The 19,613-nt window shown below is 51.6% G+C and overlaps 7 protein-coding genes across 7 annotated transcripts; 5 read left to right on the plus strand and 2 right to left on the minus strand.

The window, feature by feature from the left end:
* Window positions 1–71: 71 nt before the first annotated feature.
* gcy1 (putative glycerol dehydrogenase Gcy1) lies at window positions 72–2,143 on the plus strand. Its single transcript, XM_747267.2, has 4 exons — window positions 72–651; window positions 715–843; window positions 907–1,155; window positions 1,209–2,143. The coding sequence occupies exons 1-4, from the start codon at window positions 476–478 to the stop codon at window positions 1,702–1,704; spliced, it is 1,050 nt and encodes a 349-aa protein (XP_752360.2). The 5' UTR covers window positions 72–475; the 3' UTR covers window positions 1,705–2,143.
* A 15-nt stretch (window positions 2,144–2,158) lies between these two features.
* On the plus strand, window positions 2,159–5,187 carry AFUA_1G09940 (uncharacterized protein). Its single transcript, XM_747268.2, has 2 exons — window positions 2,159–2,330; window positions 2,385–5,187. The coding sequence occupies exons 1-2, from the start codon at window positions 2,278–2,280 to the stop codon at window positions 3,700–3,702; spliced, it is 1,371 nt and encodes a 456-aa protein (XP_752361.1). The 5' UTR covers window positions 2,159–2,277; the 3' UTR covers window positions 3,703–5,187.
* A 9-nt stretch (window positions 5,188–5,196) lies between these two features.
* cbkA (casein kinase II subunit beta) lies at window positions 5,197–6,833 on the plus strand (the record flags this gene model as incomplete). Its single annotated transcript, XM_747269.2, has 3 exons — window positions 5,197–5,256; window positions 5,328–6,258; window positions 6,333–6,833. The coding sequence occupies exons 2-3, from the start codon at window positions 5,875–5,877 to the stop codon at window positions 6,831–6,833; spliced, it is 885 nt and encodes a 294-aa protein (XP_752362.1). The 5' UTR covers window positions 5,197–5,256; window positions 5,328–5,874.
* A 445-nt stretch (window positions 6,834–7,278) lies between these two features.
* On the minus strand, window positions 7,279–8,226 carry AFUA_1G09960 (arylformamidase; the record flags this gene model as incomplete). Its single annotated transcript, XM_747270.2, has 2 exons — window positions 7,279–8,071; window positions 8,132–8,226. The coding sequence occupies 2 exons, from the start codon at window positions 8,224–8,226 to the stop codon at window positions 7,279–7,281; spliced, it is 888 nt and encodes a 295-aa protein (XP_752363.2).
* A 458-nt stretch (window positions 8,227–8,684) lies between these two features.
* AFUA_1G09970 (putative eukaryotic translation initiation factor 3 subunit EifCh) lies at window positions 8,685–10,001 on the plus strand (the record flags this gene model as incomplete). The annotated part of the gene is made up of 4 exons (XM_747271.1): window positions 8,685–8,692; window positions 8,751–8,790; window positions 8,877–9,346; window positions 9,422–10,001. 4 exons carry the CDS (start codon window positions 8,685–8,687, stop codon window positions 9,999–10,001), a joined length of 1,098 nt encoding a protein of 365 aa, XP_752364.1.
* Window positions 10,002–10,473: 472 nt separating this feature from the next.
* AFUA_1G09980 (putative mitochondrial carrier protein) lies at window positions 10,474–11,697 on the plus strand (the record flags this gene model as incomplete). The annotated part of the gene is made up of 3 exons (XM_747272.1): window positions 10,474–10,503; window positions 10,624–10,813; window positions 10,868–11,697. 3 exons carry the CDS (start codon window positions 10,474–10,476, stop codon window positions 11,695–11,697), a joined length of 1,050 nt encoding a protein of 349 aa, XP_752365.1.
* Window positions 11,698–11,876: 179 nt separating this feature from the next.
* Window positions 11,877–19,361, minus strand: AFUA_1G10012 (uncharacterized protein). The gene is made up of 6 exons (XM_001481669.2): window positions 19,224–19,361; window positions 17,904–19,093; window positions 17,001–17,804; window positions 13,660–16,948; window positions 13,483–13,607; window positions 11,877–13,412 (listed from the first exon to the last, which is right to left on the minus strand). Exons 2-6 carry the CDS (start codon window positions 18,156–18,158, stop codon window positions 12,096–12,098), a joined length of 5,790 nt encoding a protein of 1,929 aa, XP_001481719.1. The 5' UTR covers window positions 18,159–19,093; window positions 19,224–19,361; the 3' UTR covers window positions 11,877–12,095.
* Between the last annotated feature and the right edge of the window lie 252 nt (window positions 19,362–19,613).

Here is a 19,613-nt window from a genome sequence, read left to right on the forward strand (position 1 = left end):
GCAGAAATGAGGCGGTGAATGGCCACATTGCTATCACCGCCTTGCACCAAGCACTCTCACTAATCAGTCCATTTTAGGCACAATGCATGTGGATGCAGGCCCACTCACCAGACTTTTGCCAATGCAATGTTGCGAGGCTCCATCCAACAAACCAGATAAGCTGGGACTACTCCAAATACTACAGGTGGTTACAGCCTGAAATGCTTATCTGACATTCCTGGCCTCTTTTTCTTGCTAAATACTGATCGAATCGATAGATGCCATGCTTTACAAGGAATCTTCAAACCTTGTCTCTACAATAGGTTCTGTTATTTGTTCAAACGAAGAATACCTGGATAAAGAGGCATGCCGCTCGGATAATTGCTCCCATGCTGGCCAGACAGATCTACCGATGCTTCCCCACTCTTTAAGAGGGGCAACTCCGCCCGTCGTAGCTCGTATAGCGTCATAGCCTACTGCTTGGACCTGCCCAACTATGCGATTCCTCGCGGCTCGGAGCTCAAGACAGATTATAAATCTTTCTTTTGCCCCTTACCTTCCATGTTCTCTCCCAAGGCCCTCGTCCCTCGCCGCAGCTGCATTCCAATCCAGAACATCAGCTAGTATATTCTTTGTCCAATCCTACAAAATGTCGACTCTCCAGCATACGAAGTACGTGATCGTGAGATGATGATGTGCAAGAAAGTTGCTTCGCTAATAATTCCCAACCTGTAGGAAGACCTACACCCTGAACACGGGGGACAAGATTCCCGCAATCGGTCTCGGTACCTGGCAATCTAAGCCCAACGAAGTCAGAGAGGCCGTCAAAGCCGCTCTGTTGAAGGGCTATCGCCATATTGACACGTGAGTTGAACATGCCTCAGTCCATCTTGTCATCGAAGTTCTGCGCGGACTGACCAATCGTAGTGCCCTCGCCTACGGTAACGAAGCTGAAGTAGGCCAGGGCATCAGGGACTCGGGTATTCCCCGCGAAGAGATCTGGATCACCACCAAGCTTGATAACACATGGCATCACCGTGTTCAGGAGGGAATTGACTCGTCTCTCAAGAGCCTTGGTGTCGAATACGTCGATCTTTATCTTATGCACTGGCCTTGCTCGACAGATCCCAATGACAAGTCGAAGCATCTTCCTGACTGGGACTTCATCAAGACATGGTAAGCTTGGGCTTTTCAATAAAGGAATGGTGCTATAATAACAAGTACCATAGGCAAGAGATGCAGAAACTGCCCGCCACCGGCAAGGTCCGCAACATTGGTGTCTCCAATTTTGGAATCAGAAACCTTGAGAAGCTTCTCAATGATCCAAGCACCAAGATTGTCCCCGCAGTCAACCAGATTGAACTGCACCCGAACAATCCATCGCCTAAGCTTGTGGCCTACAACACTTCTAAGGGCATCCACTCTACTGGCTATTCTTGCCTTGGTTCGACAAACTCTCCTTTGTACAAGGATCAGACGCTCTTGCAAATTGCGGAAAAGAAGGGTAAGACCCCTCAGCAGGTTCTGCTCCAATGGGGTCTACAGAAGGGATGGAGTGTAATTCCAAAGAGCGTATCCGAAGAACGCATTGGAAAGAACTTTGAGCTCGATGGCTGGGACCTTACAGCCGACGAGGTAAATCAATTGGATAACCTCAAGGGCCGCTTCAAGGTCTGTGGTGACAGCTGGTTGCCCGTCAAGGTTTTCTTTGGTGATGACGAATAAATGTTTATTAACTGATGAAGCGCATATCATGTGAAATGTCACTGTGTGCTTGACACATCTAGATAACAATTGATAGATCGAATTGCCTTTATTCTCTCTCAAATGATAAAAGTGATTTGGAGAGATTACCGGCCAAGTGTTTTAGTTTGAATTGAATCTGCAGCCCTCTTCCTCACCAGCCTTGACAGTCGGATAGTTATTATCACTAAATGGAACAGATCCGCTTCGAGCTCAGACATGAGGTCATCATCAGTTTAGATTGTGCTAACCACATCCCAATGGGGTTTCCAGCGCTTGTATTTACCAGATACCTTTATGTGCCTCAAATAATGAGAGCTAGTTGATGTAAAAATATCTAACTCGAGAATACTTTTCATAGGTGTCAAGAGGCAAAATTCCTAAGCAATCATAAGCACGTGGCGTCAGCAGATCAGGTGCACCGCCACCACGGTGCGGAGTCATCCGTTCTCAGGCATCGTCATTCATCATCCATTCGCTTATCGTCGATTCATCAAGAGATTGGTATTTTCATCCTCCATTCTTCTATAGAAGCACCTTTTCATCATCGTCAGGATGCCTCCTTCAAGTGGGCACCTGTTGCTCCCGAAATTTTGGAGAGCAGCAAGGTGAGTTCTCATTGCTTGATAAGAGGTATACTTCAACAGCCTAACTCTCCCCAGGTTCGCCTATGAGAAGGCCCTGAAGACCTTCAAGGCCAAGTTCCCTGAGCCAACTCAGCAAGTCTCGCTTCGACTTCAACCAGCTTATGCACGTATTCCTACCCGTCAGCCAATCAGTCGAGCTGCCGCTATCCGCCAATCCCGCAGCAATCGCTATTTCTCTACTCGTACTGCAAACTCCTTCGTTTCCTCTCTCAAGAATGGTTTGCGGGGGGAACACACAGCGTATCGTCCATCCCGTGTTGCAGCCAATATCAGTCGCTTGACTAGTCGTGCCCCTTTTGCGTCGACTCTCCGCCCCAACTTGACCGGCGGCACTCTTGGCCGCACGGCTGGAGGTTATGCCATTGGCGCTGGACGTATTGGTGGTGCCCGTTATTTCTCGCATGGTCCGGCTTCTCCTGCACAGGTGATCAACAATGTATCAATGGGTGTGCGAGCCTTCTTCCTCTCGGGACAGAAAGCCAGGTTTGACGGCATCGACCCTATTACGGGACAGAAGAGGTACAAGGCTGTGAGCGCGCTGCAAGATCAGGCTGAGCGTAAAATGGCGGCGATCCCTCGTACGGCTTCCGGTTCATTCATCGACTTCCAGATTTCTCCAACCATTACAGCCTTCGGACTTCAGAAAAAGGCTGCCTCTGCTGGTGCTCATTATGTGGAAACGTTGAACTCGGACACCTTGTGCTTCCTTTCTGCCGACTTCGCACGTGCGCTGAAAGATTTGGCTGCTGTACTTAATGATCTCGAGCGTTTATCCTCACTGGGTGATCTGCCTATCTCTTTACATGACAGATCCACGATCCGAGTGCGATTTCCGGGGTGCGACGCTGAGACGGTTGAGCGACTGTGCGATGAGGTCGGTGTCCGGCGGGGACGGATTGGCCAAGATGAGGATTTCAACCTCCGAACAGGAGCTGATCTCGCTCTGCTCTTCCCTTTTGCTCCTAGCGTATCGGCTCCTTCGGATGTAGCAGAATTCTTTTTCCGACAAGAAACGTCGGAGGGACAGTCTCCTGATCAGGTCGATTGGCAGGCAATGATGACCTCCGAGGATGGGACAGGTCACTCGCCTGAGAATCCTCGAAAGTCGAGCAATGGGCTCAGTTTCGAGGATTCTCCGCTCTTTGCCGACAAGAATCCCTGGGCATCCTCCTCTTCAGGATATTCCAGCATCAACGTGAGCGAACTGGGTGATCGTGCCTTCTTTCCTGAGGTTTCCAGCGCCGGTTTCTATGAAAGCGCATCAGAGGACGAAGGAGTCGAAGGTATTCACAGGTTCCTGGCTGAATGTGATCGTGCCGAGCACTTTCGTTAATCGATTTTATTTTCGTTCTTGTTGTTCTATCATCTACAGACTTTGACAGTCATTTCCTTATTATCTCATAGTTAACATTCTTGGATCTACTAAGGATATCACTATCCTGCAAGTACTACCTAGTTTACAGAACATACATTGATTCCATCAGCTAGTTTAGCGACTATACCTACTGCGGGCTACAGGAGCCACTGCAGCTAAATATCGAGGGAGGTGTGTTGTACATTAACCTTGGAGGTGGCGCAACGCCATCTGCCTATTTCGAGGGCCTAATCATGCCAGCCATTCGTAGAGCTGAGGCCACAAATACCATATCAGAGTTTAGGAAGGACTACACAACATTGACATCCCATGTTTTGACCTGACAATTGCGAAAACAATGAGTACGCTAAGTATGCTAAGTGCGCGAATCTCGCTCTCAACGAAGAACAATATTTCATATACTCAAAGATGCCCGCTTCCCTACGGGGAATCGGACCGCAAACCTATTAGATGATCATGTTCTGAACGGATCTGGATTGGACTCAAAACTCCGCACCTTGGCAGCACAGTATGATAGCTTCATTTATCTCTCATAGGTATGGGTCATGGTCCCGAACTGTGCGGGAAGTGAACGGGATTACCCAAAAGGATCGGCAGTTCAGGGCATTATATCAGCCCTGCAAATCTTTTCATGTACAAAGTCGAAATAGATGATCCTCTCCTTTCTCACAGTGAGACGGACAATTGTATCCCTCGTTTCCGGAGGAGCAAATCACCGTGACTGAAACAGGCCCCGTTTCGATGCACTTCCACTCCCGCGATTTCCTGCGCTTTCAATTCCTCACGCCGTGCTCCATCAAAAATTCCCCGACGACCATCAAATTTGGACCGGTAATCTTCCGTGACGATCTCCAATTGGTATTCGATTGCTCGAAAGGTGCTTCCAAGTCTTGCAAACGTGTCTGAACACTGTGAGGGGACACGCTTACTAGGCTGCTGGGCATATCAACAAGTGACAGGACCAGTCCGGAGGGCTAAATATTATCAGACTCTTCAACACATTGCGGGTATGGCGGAAGCGAGGCAAGGAGCATGCAGTAACCCCCTATGTGCCGAAGGTAGGACGATCATCAAATGATGAGTCGTTTCAGTGACGGAGAGTCCGTATTGTGCCCTTAGAGAGCCGGCATCCTTTCACGATATTGGACAGAACGTGCCAAGAGTAGTTGGAACGAGTCCAGACTTGTGCTGTACTAACGAGAAGAACACAGCCCTTTTCCAACAGCTTCTTCAGAACGGCAACCCCTCGTTCTAGACGAGGGCAGCGGGCCACTGGGTGGTTTGGTTGAATATACTCTCTTTACATATTCTTCTTAGTAGAAGCATTTTGTATATGGCACTTCAGTTCGCCGACTATGAACTCGGAGCATTGCGTGGGTCAAGATATGCAGCTTCTCTCCTCAGGTTCTCTAACGAGTAATGCTGCTAATGCAAGAACACAACACAGTCTCCGTAGTATCAGAGAAGACAATCAGAGACCACACTCACCAAATGATGAAGGCGGTGATAAAGGTCAGGCAAAATGTTCACCGCTAACCCCGCGCTAACCAGAAGAGTGCGATCCACTGATAACAGTCGAACAGAATGGAGTAGACACACACACGGCGACTACTATCTGACATTATCTTATATTCTCTGTTCCCAACACTTTGATCGCTGTTTACCTTTTGAGAACTCACATTTCTATGCTCTGAGGAGAATCTTACTTACTGTACGGTTCTGAGAGCTCTGTTGGTTTGGGGCTGCCAAATCCAGCCTTCTCTCAGTAACTGCTACAGGCAGAGCAAACCAACACCACTTTCTTCCCCTCTCGTTCCGTTCTCGACCTGATCAGTAAACATGATGGAGGACTTTAACAGTGAGACTGATAGTGATTACACAAGCTACTGGAGAGATTGGGTAAGTTGAATCTGTTTCTTTGAACCTAAGTACTGTTAGAGATGCGATGCGGCTTGGGTGTTCCTCACAAAAGATGGGTCGTGGCTGCCCTCACGATGCAATTGCAGCTGGTGGAACATTGAGATCTCGCCTAGAGAGCTCGCTGGAGCTCAACTTCATCTCATGCGCACCAGAAGCATCCTACCACGCATCCACTGATGCTCTTCTACATCCTATCCCTTCCCTTTCACGATGGCCGAGTTTTCGACTAGTGAGGATCTTTTCGCTCACGCTCGGGGCAATGAATCCAATGAAAGATTCTACAACCTCTGTTTCTGGGGACGCAATAATCCTCCATCTGCGATGCCTTGCTCACAGTATACCACACAGTTTATCTCCTCCCGCGGAAACGAGTATTTCTGCGAGATCGACGAGGAATACTTGACCGATCGCTTCAATCTTACCGGCCTCAACACTGAAGTTCCTTACTATCAGTATGCGCTGGATCTTGTGACCGACGTCTTTGATCTCGACGCGGATGATGATCTGCGTGAGCAGATCGAGAAGTCCGCCCGTCATCTCTATGGCCTGGTTCACGCAAGATACATTGTCACTACCCGTGGCCTTGGCAAAATGGTATGTGTTATTGTCACCAGAGCATCACGTTTGATTCTTGGACTCGACAGCTGACCCTCCCGTTCTTCGCTTAGGCTGAAAAGTACAAAAATGGCGACTTCGGCAAATGCCCCCGCGTTTTGTGTGAGGGTCAGCACCTCCTCCCGATGGGCTTGCATGATATTGCCAACCAGAGCACTGTCAGACTCTACTGCGCCAAATGCGAGGATATCTACAACCCTAAGTCTTCTCGTCACTCCTCTATTGACGGTGCCTACTTCGGTTCTTCATTTCATAGCATCTTCTTTCAGGTCTTCCCCAATCTGGTTCCTCCCAAGAGCACTCGCCGCTATGAGCCTCGCATCTACGGTTTCCGCGTGCATGCCAGTGCCGCTCTGGCTCGCTGGCAGGATCGCTATCGTGAACAGATGAGAAGCCGTCTTAATGAAGCCGGTGTGGAGGTGAAATACGCCGAAGACAGCGAGGTGGAGGATGACGATGAAGAAGATTCTGAGGGTGAAGATCAGGCCTCTGAAGTCAAGGAAGAGAAGCTTTTGGGTGACGCTGCCTCGGGTCGTATGGACCTTGGCAACTGAATCGCCCTTTAGCATCTCTCCAAAAGAGCTCTGCACATCTCGCGATGCGCTTCTCGACTATCGCAATTGGCGCCGGGTGGTCTTTTAAATCTTTCTGATACTTCTCGCCAGCTGGCTTTAACCGAATACCAGGCGTGTTACGGAGTTTCCATTTTCATTTGCATGTAATTCACAATCATGATGATGAACACTGGGTGGGCGTTGGCGAGTTTTGAGAACGGCTTTGCCCCTTTCCCTTCTAATGTGTACTACTTTCACATTGTACCCTGTTCTAGGACATTTCTCCCGACGTTAATCGAGATGAAGCAATGATTTTTGTAATTCATGACATGCCTCGTGATAGCAGACGCTTCTTTGAGCTTTTCCTCTGTCTTGTAGAATTGTAGCGTAGTACAGGTCACTAGAGTGTCAAATTAGAGCATACTGTAGCATTATTGAGGCAACACTACTGTTTCTGTAGTTCCGCTAACGTATGAGCAATGGCCCTTGCCAGCTCGTCTCCCTTCATCCACGCGTCATCATGGTCGTCTTTGAGAGAGAGCATTTCAACTCGTCTCTGGCCACTACCTTGCGGTGTGTTGTCCTCCCAGCGACTTAGCGCAGCTTGCATCGCCTTCTGCTGGGCAGCGTCCACAAGCCCATCTTCGGCCGAGTGCGCCAGCACAGCCAGTCGACCAGACGTCCATCCACCCTCAACTCCCTGAGAGCCCTTTACAAAGGCAGGGGAAGCGGCATCCCACACCGCTTCGTCAGAACCGAAGGCCCCTTCAATAAACTCTTGATAGGCAGAAATATCCCGATGGGTATCACGCAGAAGTCGTAAATCATAAATACCCGCCATCCCGAGTATCGCGACTGGAGGAGAAGCGACAGCAGCAGCGCTGTCTCGGAAAGTCCCCATCACCGATTGAAAGGCCAAAGTCGCCCCAGCGCTGTGCCCGACGAGGATATACTTACTCCCGAACCCATACTTACGCTGCAGAAGAGCCAGGGCTGCTTGCACATCGCGGATATGGTCGGGATGTTTGGCATTGCGGTATTCAGTAGAATCGAGATGATCGGGATTCTGTGGGTAACTCGGATGGGCACTCAATCGGTACTCGATCGATGCGAAGGCCGCGATGTGCGGAAGGGTCGTAGAGGTGTATGTTGGGGAAGTGGTGAGGATAGACTCGGCCGGCGCGACGTATGAGGCGGCTGTTTGTGTTGGGTCTCTCCAGGCTCCGCCGTGAATCAGGCTTGCTCACCGTATTGTCAATCGAGGTTCCTTTGAGGTCTGGGGAGTCTGGGTTGTATACATCACCCAATAGCCTGCATTGAGGTTGTCTGATACAGTGGATATTGTCACTGTCTGGAGCTTGTGATCTCCGTAACGAAGTGTTTCTGTTGGCATTACGACGTTATATTCGTGTCCAGGAGCTAATTCTCGATGCACTGTACAAGGAAGTAATGTGAATATCAAGTAGACAGCAAATGGGTTATCGACCAAGAGGGGCCGAGGTGGCATAGGCTCATAGCCACTTCCGACTACTAGTGACCATGATGTCTAACGGTGTCGCGGGTCAATACTTCCAAGTCCAGACCATAATGCTTGTGCACACTAAATACTTGAGCTTTGTCATTGATGCGATGAAGAGATTAGCCGTTAATCTATTCCCAATCTGAAATCTCAAGGGCATGTAGGAAGGAATCGCAGACCGATGTTGTTGTCTCTATTCCCAAGCGGTCTTGGCACGCTAAGCCTATTCTGGCCTTAGGCGGTGGGAAATTGTTCAATTCATCCACACAAACCAACGCCGTCTATCAACCATCGTCGCTGTCAAAAGCATTCCACAACCTGCTATATCCAACATGGCGGAGTAAGTGATGACATCGCAGACATGATATCAAGCGCCTTATGCTAATCGGTCTAAACAGGAACGAAACCCCCCTCACGGCCGTCAAGGTCGAGGCCTTGGTATGGTCATCTTCCCCAGGAAAAAACCCACCCCACTTTATCCAAACTGGACAGTAAGAATTTATGCTCATGCGGCACGTCTACAGGTGGTCATGAAGATTATGAAGCACTGCTCTCAAACTTTCCCGACGACAGCGACCGGATCGATCGTTGGCATGGATGTTGGTGGAACTCTGGAAATCACAAACAGCTTCCCCTTCCCCGTCGTCGAGGTGCCTCCCGAGTCGCACTTTGACAATGCTGCTGCCAACCCTGCTGCCGCCGCTCCTCGCGCTAAGGCCAATACCGTTTACCAAGCGGAGATGATCCGTATGCTTCGAGAGGTCAACGTGGACGCTAACAACGTTGGTTGGTATACGAGCGCCAACATGGGCAACTTCGTCAACATGAACGTGATCGAGAACCAGTTCTTTTACCAGAAGGAAATGAACGAGCGGACAGTAGCTCTCGTGCACGACGTCAGCCGTAGCTCTCAGGGAAGCCTGAGCCTCAGAGCATTCCGCCTGTCTCCCAAATTTATGACGGCTTTCAAGGAGAACAAGTTCACCTCAGAGGAGTATGTCTACGATTTCCTATCATCAACACGACGCTTTGAAGAGGAGGAGAGCACTTGATGCTAACTGAGTGATAGGTTGCAAAAGTCCGGCCTGAGATACCAGGATATCTTTGTTGAACTTCCCGTGGAGATTCACAACTCTCACCTGATCACCTCCTTCATCCACCAGCTTCAGACCCCCAACATCCCGGCTCCTACGGAACTTCCCTCATCGCTGGCCGCCCTGGAGTCTGGTCCTTTCGTCAAGTCGTCTATTCTCGCCCCCAACTTCGATAACCTCGCCCTTAGCATCGACCCCTTCCTGGAGAAGAACTGCGACCTGCTCCTGGACAGCATCGAGACTCACCACACTGAGACCAACAACTTCCAGTACTACCAGCGCTCGCTCGCGCGCGAGCAGCAGAGAATCAGCGCTTGGCAGCAGAAGCGCAAGCAGGAGAATGCCACTCGCGCGGCGCTCAAGCAGCCTCTTCTGCCCGAGGACGAATGGCAGCGCCTGTTCAAGCTGCCCCAGGAGCCTAGCCGCCTCGAGAGCATGCTGAACAGCCGGCAGGTGGATCAGTACGCGCGCCAGATTGACAGCTTTGTTTCGTCCACGACTGGAAAGATGTTTGCTGTGAAGGGCAACCTGTTGCCCGGTGAGACCGCCAAATAAGTGTGGCCGGGCTCGTGATGATTTATCTCAATATATGGGGATTTTGGGACTTGCATGACCTTATGGCGTAGGCAGGAAAAATTCTTATATTCCATTGTTAATATGTCTCCTGTTTGCTTATTCCATTTGACGAATAGAGTTGCGGGAATGACCTGAGAGCACATCCCTTTCTGAGTTGACGTCTAGCCTACTGTTTTGGACTTTCTTGCTGTATGTTTTGGCACTTGGATGGACCAGGCACAGGCACAGGCATCAACCCTAACCTTGTTAGGGTATTGTTCACACGTGAGCGATGATGACCTCATAATACATCTGCAATCGATAACCCCATTAGATAAGGTAGATAGACAATGGGACAAGGTACAATGAGCTCACTTAGCGATGCATTTCTGGTCCTGGATATCTCCATTTGTCTTGTCTTGCATTTCATAGAATCATAATAGAGCCTAGAGCCTTTCACACAGCATTCTCTATGTACAACAGTAATCTCGACATCTGGATTGTGAGTCTTCTCCATACTGCTGAGGTGTATGCCTCTACGTCACACCAGTACACCCCAGCATGACACGCGTTTTAATCTGACACCGGCTATGTTGCATCGCATGCTAAGCTAGTTTTACAGGCCGGAGCATTTGCCGCAGTGACCGTAGACTTTGTCGTCTACCCCTTCGACACCCTCAAAACCCGAGTCCAATCGCCCGATTACAACCGACTCTACAAGGATGCAGCGACAGGAGCAGTGCGCCGGAGCGCTCTCTACAGAGGCTTATACCAGGGAGTTTGGAGCGTGGTGCTGTCCACAATACCAGGTTGTACGCTCTCCCGTTCCGTGTGTTTGGTCTGATCGAAACCTCACAATGAGACAGCAGGAGCCTTCTTCACCACCTACGAAGCAGTCAAGTGCACCCTGACGAACGCCTCAAAGCACCACCACAACCCAGAGAACAATCCCCTCCCCTTCACACACTCCCTCCCGCAACCCATCATCCACGCCATCTCCTCCTCGACCGCGGAAATGGTCGCCTGCCTCATGATGACACCCGCCGAGGTTCTAAAGCAGAACGCGCAGGTTACCAACGTGAACACCGGCAAGGGCGGCCAGAACGCAAAGAGCGCCATGACGCAGGTTATCGCTCGGTTCAAGCATCGGCCATGGAAGCTGTGGAGCGGGTACACGGCGCTGGTGGGGCGCAATCTGCCCTTTACGGGGCTGAATTTCCCCCTGTTTGAGCTTTTCAGATCGCATCTCGTGGAGTGGAGGAAGAGGCGCAAGGAGGACGATGCGATGCAGACGCGGGAGTGGGGTCCGGTGGTGGAGAGGGCGGCGCTGACGGGGATGGCGGCCTCCATGTCCGGGATGATCGCGTCGGTCGTGACGACCCCGATCGATGTGATCAAGACGAGAATGATGCTTTCAGCCAGTTGTCATAACAATGATGACAGCAATAAGAGCACGAAGAAGAAGATGGCTGGCTGGGGAACGCTTAGGGTGGGTAAGGAGATCTATCGCAATGAAGGGATCAGAGGTCTCTTCAAGGGCGGTGCAATTCGCGCTGCGTGGACGGCTGCATCGCTTAGTATGTATCTGAGCATTTACGAGGGGGGAAGGTTCTATCTGGAGAATAGACGGCGGGAGAAACATGGGTTGAACACACGGGTTGAGGTAGATGGCTCGAAAGAAGAGGCTGCCATCTAGTCAGTAGGTGGCACCAGGAGCGCGATTCTGGGCATCATTGGTTGTGTTTCAGTCGGTTTGCTTGACTGTTTAGCATCTCTGTAGCACTAGATTATCACTAGAGCACCTAAGCTGCTTTATTTAATATAGAACCCATCCTGCACCATGCTACGGAATCATTCAACATATTGGCAAACGAAGGAGCAGAGTAAAAGATGAGTTGCATTGCTAATTATACACACCAACTATTCTAAGTCGGCGACATATTGGATCTCCATAACAGTAAAATTGTATCGTGCCTTTCGAGGTATATCGTCGTCAATGATCGTTCTGTCGTCCATATTCATTCCGTCATTTCAATCATTAAGCTGGAATCGTTTCAGCCTTCACTGTCGATAATGTAGCAACCTTCGCAGAAATCATAGATTGGTCAGTTTCTTGAACCAACTGGACATCTTTGCGCCAGAGGTCGGGGGCGGCACAGCAGGATACCGGCCGTCGTACGACCTCATTCCCCGGTCCCGCTCATAATCTCCACTGCCGGAGCTGCTTTTCGCACGGTCGGACCGTCGAGCTTCACGTCTCCGCGCGCGAAGCTCTTCGATCTCTTCATCGTTAAGGCCCGGGTATCTGGCCCGGCGGCGAGCCCGGCGGCGCAAAGCACGTCGCGCCTCCTCGTCCGACGAGATAGAGTGTGCGTTTTGGTCGCCTGGAGGAAGTGGTACATCGAGCACCGTGGGCACGATTGGAGGGGGCTCGGGAGGATCAGCCGCCTGCGAATCGACCCAGGACGTAGTCTTATCCCTCCGAGCACCAGACATCATAGGGGGAGGTCTGACCGGCTCCCGGGTTCTCGATCCTCGACGTCTTGATTTCTCACGTTCGTCGATTGATCGATGAGACCGTCGATGTCTTTGTTCCACGTTATGACGGTGATCAAGGTAGTATTCTTCCGGTGATCTCTCGGAAGCTCGTGGAGGGCGCTGCCAGAATCCTGAATTGTATGCTGGGTTTTCGAGCATCTCTGCCTCCCGCTGTCTTCTCCGTTCCCGTCGTTCTGCAGCTTTAGCTTCGGCGCGAGCTTCTGCTTCCCTGGCCGCTTGTTCCTCCTTGGCACGCTGTGCTTCGCGAGCCGCTCGTCGGGCTCTTCTTTCCTCTCGACGTCTTGCTTCTCGCTCTTCCTCTTCTCGCATTTGCCTCTCGTACAGCTCACGCTCTCTCCGCCTGGCACGTCTTTCTTCGGCTGCCTTAGCCTCATCCCCCCGAAATCGATCTGAAGGCGCATGGCGTGATGTGCGGTGTGATCGGTGTGCCGTTCTCCTAGCCTCAGCTTCGTCCGCTTCGGCGTCTAGGATGCCTCTGACAGGGCCGCCATCAGTAACGAAACCTTCATCATCTATATCAGGTTTCATGGAGCGGCGTCTCCTTTCTTGCCTCAATCGTCGAGCCTCGTCTCGCTCTGGCTCCGTCATGTACCTGACATCTTCATCACGGTAAGACCGAGATTTCCGACGGTCTGGCATTTCAGGGCGCGTGTTCCTTCGCAGTGAGCCAATGAGACCCATGAGACCGCCAGTGTCTTGTTTCTTCGGCAAGGTATTAGAACGCTTTACGCGTCGTTCCCTCGGTGCTTCCACAAATGCCAGATCATCCGGACCCGACATTACATCTGGCCCTTGGTAGTGTTGATCTGGCTCGACGATAACCGCGTCATCTTCATACGCTCTGGGCCGCGACTGGTGTGACGAGAGTATTTTAGAATTTTGGACGGTACATTAGGAGGACATGGTCAGGATGATAACTCACCTTTGTTCTGGATCTTTTCCTCGACCCCCGGGGTTCTCTCGAGTATTCCTTCGGTGAATAGCCGTCCACCTCATCCCGGTCGACTACCACAATATCGTCATCAATAGCGTATGGATCACGTACGCCTGAAGGCCATGTTAGGCATCTTTGGAAATGCTTGGGAAATTATTAACTTACTGGATCTTCTCCGCGTCCCACGCGGTCTTTCCCTATGCCTCGATGCACCCACCCCCATCATCCTCGCTGCTTTATCCGACACTTTAAATCTCTCGTCCGGTGGAGGGGTTGGGAGTGCGGCGTCATTCATGTCAATAGACGGTCGCCTAGATGCCTGCTTAGACGCAGATGCCCCATGTCTAGGTGATGACTTCATTCTGGTCGGCGCAGGACCGCCAAGGATGAAGTTGGAGAAGGTCGTCGCCCGGTCCTCTTTGCTCCCTTGTCGTTTGTCTCTGTCAGAACCAGACGTCTTTTCCGCCTCATAAGGCACTTCTTCTCGCCTTGAATATTTGGTGGACTTTGACCGTACGACTTCGCCGGATGAAGGTTCCGCTCGGCTAGACCTGACCTCTCTATGGGCTGATTTCCTAGGAGCAGGAGTAGCGCCCCAGAAGCCCCACGAAGCAACACCAGGAGTTCGCTCAACTCGAGCGCGCTCTTTCTTCGCTGATTTTCCTGGTGCAGCGGGCTCAGGTGGAGGAGTAGGCGAACCACCAGCGTCTGCACCAGGCTCTTCGGCAGGTACATCTCTAGCTGGTGGTACCTCCATGGCCGGTTCGCTCATTTTGGACTTGGAGCTCTTCTTGGTTTTCTTGGTGGCCTTTGGCTCCTGGGTAGGTGGGTCTACAGGCTCGGCAGCAGGCTCAGGCGCAGGCTCAGGCTCCGGCTCCGGCTCCGGTTCGGGCTCAGGCCCAAGCGCCCGCTCTGGCTCTGGCTCAGGTTCTGGTGGCGCGGGTTCAGGTTCGACAGCCTTGGCCATCGTTTTCTTCTTTTTCTCAGTCTTCGAGAGCTGTACTGGTACAGGTGCAAGCTCAGGTTCAGGCTCAGGCGCAGGTGCTGGTTCTGGTTCTGGTTCCGGCTCAGGCTGCGCAGATTCCGGCTCTGGTTCTGGCTCAGGCGCTGGTGTCAGCTCAGGCTCGGGCTCCACTAGCTTACCCTTCTTCTTTTTCTTCTTCTCCGCTTTTTTGGACAAAGGAGCCGGGGCTGGAGCAAGCTCAGGCTCAGGCTCAGGCTCAGGCGGTGGATCAATAGATGGCTCCGGCTCGGGTTCAGGAGCAGGAGGTGGAGGTTCCTGGAAGTCGTCCTCAAAAGCATCCGGGAAGCTTCCCGGCACCGATTCCCGAGAGATCTTGGGCGCTTCGACGGGCTCAGGCGGGATCTCTACGGCAGGTTCTTGGTTAGGGGGTTCCGGTGGTGATACGGTTTCCTTAGCTTTCGCCTTCTCTTTCAGCCTCTCTTTTTTGGCTTGTTCGAGGGCTTTGATGCGCTCGGCAACTGAAAGCTTGGTGGATGACTTGGCCTTAGAGGTGCTCTTTGCTGGCGGCGCGGCTGGCGCGGCTGGCTCGTCAATAAGAGGCGGCTCGGGCGCTTCAGGCATTGGTGCATGCCCAATGTCCCCAAGCAGATCAGCCAGGGGCTCCGGGGCTGGTACAGGTGGTTCCTGTTCGGGCCCAGGTTCCTTTGCAGGTTCAATGAGCTTTGGCTTCTCCTCTGATCTTTTCCTTGTAGCCTTTGGTCTGAAGCCCATTGTGGCTGCACCGAACGTCGCCCAAAATCCCCTCACTGCTTTAGTGGGAGTCTCGTCCACGCCAAAGGATCCCTTTTTGGTTCCTTTAGAAGGCTTGGTGTCATTCTCGAATAGGAGATCCTCCGCCACCTCTTCCGGAACAGGAGGGTCGGGGTCCAGGCCTAGTGAGGGAGGTGTTGGGGCAGGGGGCGGCGGGTCAACGGCAATCTTGTTCTTCTTGGGCTTCTTCTTGTCCTTTGGGGAGGTCCAGATACCCCAGCTATCCTCAACTACAGGTTCTTCCTGTACTGGTTCGGAAACTGGCTCAGGCTCTGGTTGTGATTCAACGACCGGCTCAGGTTCTGGCTCGGGCTCAGCGGCTGGCTCAGGTTCGGGTTCCAAAGGAGGTTCAGGAGCGGGTTCAGGAGCCGCTTCTAGCGCAGGCTCTGCTTCTGGTGGTGGAATCTCGATGTCCTTTCCAGGTATCGGAAGGCCTTTCTTTTTTAATGCCTTCTCGCGTTTTTTCCGCTCCTTTGACGACAAATTTACCCAATTGTCGTAAAGAGGGTCATCGGGCAATCCAGAGGCTTTCTTTTCAGGTTCAGGCTCCGGCTCCGGCTCAGGTTCAGGTTCGGCCGCAGGCTCGGGCACAGGCTCGGGTTCGGGTTCAGGTTCAGGTACAAGTTCAGATTCAGGAATGGGTTCGGGCTCGGGCTCAGGTTCAGCCGCCTTCCCCTTTTTCTTCTTCTTCTCTTTCTTGGGAACATCCCAGCCTCCCCAGGCATCATCGGGTGCCGTTTGCTCTGGTGCAGGTTCCGGTTGCGGTTTAGGGGGCGCTTCTTCAAAGGCAGGTGCAGGCTCCTCGACAACCGCCCCCTTTTTGGACTTTTTGTCCTTCTTGCCAATTGATCCCCAAGCGATTCCCCAATCGTCTTCTGCGGGGGCAGGCTCGGGAGCGGGAGGTTCAGGGGTGGGAGACTCCACGGGAGCGACTGTCTCCAGTACGCCCTTCTTCTTTTTGTCCTTCTTCTTGGTTGGAACACCCCAGCCCCAGTCATTATCATCGGCCATCTCAGGCGCCTTTTCTGGCTCCTTCTTTTCCTCAGCCGTGCTCCACACGTTGTCTGTTTTCGGTTCTTCAATGACAGGCTCAGGGGCCGGCGGCTCCTCGGCAACTTTAGCATTTTTCTTCGCCTTTCGCTTTTCTTTCTTGGAAAGACCGGCCATCCAGCTATCATCTACCGCAGGTGCTGGTTCAGGAGCTGGTAGCGGTTTAGGCTCAGGCTCAGGCTCAGGTTCCTTGGGGATTTCCTCCACAAGATCTTTCTTTTTCTTCTTCTTATCCTTGGCGCTAACGGGCGCGAAATCAGCCCAAATATCCTCTTCGGGCTTCTTCTTTTCTGCAGGAGGTTCCTGCACGGCATCACCTGAGTCTCCAAAGTCCCCGAAATCAAAGCCACCGGGGGTCTTTGAAGTGTCTTTCTTACTGCCAATAGGACCCCAAGGGTTGGTACCATTTCCATCATCGGCATTGGCGTTGCCATTCATGTTGAGAGAGTCGAGACCCCATTTACTTCCGGTGTTCCAATCCTTGCCCCATCCTCCGAAATTGAAGCCAACGCCACCATTGCTGCCTGCAGGAGGATCAAGAGGCAGGTCTAGCTGAGGGGCCCCACTATCGTTCAGACTGACATCCTGAAAGCCGTTTGATGGTGCCTCAACGGCCGGCGGATCGACATCCTGCTCATGAGTTAATAGACGATGCCTCAAGGGCCGTTGGAACGTGCCATACCTTCCCCTTCTTTTTCTTCTTCTTTCCAACTGTGGCAAAGCCCGCCCAGGAATCGTCACCACCTCCGTCAGCTCCATCAGCCCAACTGAGACTGGCCTGAGCAGCCGCTGCTTTTTCGGCTGCTTTTCCTTCTTCCTCTTTCGCCTTCCGCTCCTCCTCCTCTTTCGCCTTTCGCTCCTCCTCCTCCTTCGCTACTCGCTCCTCCTCTTCTTTCCTCTTCCGGTCTTCTTCCTCTTCCTTCTTTTTCTTCTTCTTATCTTTTTTGCTGCTGGTGGTGTTCCAAGCATCCCAGTCATCGTTTCCGTCACCATTTCCGTCACCCCCGTTGTTCCCATCGCCAGGATCACCGCCGTCATTCCCTCCATCACCATTATTCTGTCCGGCATCCCCACCTTCATTCGGCTGCTCTCCGCTGTTATCCTGTGGTGGTGGTGTACTCTCTTGCGGCGGTGGTGCCCCTCCGCCTCCGCCTCCGCCTCCACCTCCACCGCCTCCTCCTTTCTTCTTCTTTTTGCCTCCTTTGTATTCTCGAATACCGGTCGGGTGGTCGAAGTCAATAAGTCGAGAAGAACGGCTGACCTCGAAATTACCCGAGATCCTATCTGGCGCTGATTCGTCAACCAGGTCTTTCTGTCGGGCCAGAGGGGTGAGTGTATCATAATCAGGAGGTAGGTCGTTAACCGCATCCTGGTACGATGGAGGGGGTTGACCGTAGTCTGGCGGATCCCATGTCTCAAGGCCCGGCTCGAAAGCTAGCTCCCCTTTTGATCCTTTTGAGATAAAGTTCAGAGGTCTCGTCGAATCCTTTCAGAAAAATTGCCAGTTAGTACCAAACGCTCTATTCGAGATGATACAGAATGACCTCAAGGTTAGGACTGGAAGGAACGCGGGGGAAACACCTACGTTGTCGAGGATGCCCTTGAGGTCGGATATCAATAGGCGCCGTTCACACTCATTCTCAGAGCCTAACTGGCGAGCACCTGATTGGCGCATTGCAATCCTGCTCTTGACATCAGTACTCGGGAACCGGTCCAGTTGCCAAAGCCTATCGCTGATAAAGCCATCATTCAGGATGTCGTGCTCAGTGATTGATGGGAGTAATCTGGCTGCAAAATTTGCTGCAAGTCCAGCATTAGGCACCATACAGACAATTTCCATGCTGCAAGGCGACCGACTGCTGTCGAACGGGAGCCCGTCACTTAGTAGTTATAGTAAACTCATGGATACCGAGGATATACCGGCCTCGGTCGAGGCAACTCAGATTTGTTCTCAACGGCCGACGAGCACAGAATTCGAATTTATTGTCAATCGACACAATATGGAAGAAAACGAGCGTAGAAATGAGATGGCGAAAACGAGAAAGCCTCCCTGTACTAAGGACAAAAAAATGCTACCCGCTCAAGGTTGCACTATGTGGAACGCAAAACCATGAAGTAATTGAGGATTATGATATGCGACAGGCGGCGAAGAATGTGATCGAAACGCAAGTTCAATGGCGGGAATGCGAGGCGCGGAAGTCAAGGAGAACAGCAAGAAAAGTTCAGCAGGGAATAGATAGCAGTCGCAGTCACAAGGATAGGACAAATGGCCGTGAAGCGTCGTGATTTGTGACCATCAAGCGGTGGGAAGGAACGTAGGAGAGCAGAGCTATTTGGAGATCGTCTCGAGAAGATCACGACCGGATTGGACGAAGTGGTATGGGAAGGACTGGGGCTAAGAATGCGAACTAATGTACGAAGTACGCAGGTCAGTTAGACAGCCTGTTAGACAACCTGCGATACGTTGAGGGCGCAGCAGATGTATATTCAGTTTCCGAGGCGGCCTTCGCGTTTGCGTGAAACATCAAAATTTCCGTATGTATGTTCCCCTCTTTCGAATAGCTGAGACCTTTGCTTTGCTTATTTTACCCCCCTTCAGGTCTCTCGTCTCAATTAATGCACGCTGATCAGCGGGGCCACTCAGAGAACGAGAAAAACTGTTGATGTAGGTACTGCGTCGTATTGTGAGCAGGGTGTAGAATCTGTAAAGCGGTGGCTGGGGGAATGGTCGAATGGAGGACCAACGAGGACAAGCGCTGGTCTCACCTCAGGAGACTGAGGAATTTGCATCCGGTTAGCAGATACTTTCAATCAAATCAGCGATGGGAGAAAAGGTCCGAATTGTAACAGGTTGGGGTCTTATGAGCAGGGAAGATGAAGAGTCACGCAGGCACGAGCAACTCACACAGCGGGTGGAAGGACGGTGGTGGGAGGGAGATCCTATCGATAACAGATGCCCCCCTCCTGGAAATTGATAGTGTGCAGTGTACGCAGGTAGTATGAACTATACAAGAGTGAGTAACTAGACACGAAGTATATGTACTTTGTATGAAGGCAACCTAATTCTATACACCCTTTTCACTTGAAGTATCTTAATAATAAAATGTGCTAACTCAATATACAGCGCACATGAGCCCTGGGCCACTGGCAAGTTTGCGTTGTTTCTTCTCCTACTGTGGAGTCATCTACTACGTGCAGGCTGACAGTAGTACCCTGGGACATAGTGGAGAATTTCCGCAGAACCATACAACTTCACAGGCTTGATACATGGAACACAACTACTTTACTTGAACAC

The sequence above is a fragment of the Aspergillus fumigatus genome, chromosome 1, assembly GCF_000002655.1.
Source record: "Aspergillus fumigatus Af293 chromosome 1, whole genome shotgun sequence".
NCBI classification, from domain to species: domain Eukaryota; kingdom Fungi; phylum Ascomycota; class Eurotiomycetes; order Eurotiales; family Aspergillaceae; genus Aspergillus; species Aspergillus fumigatus.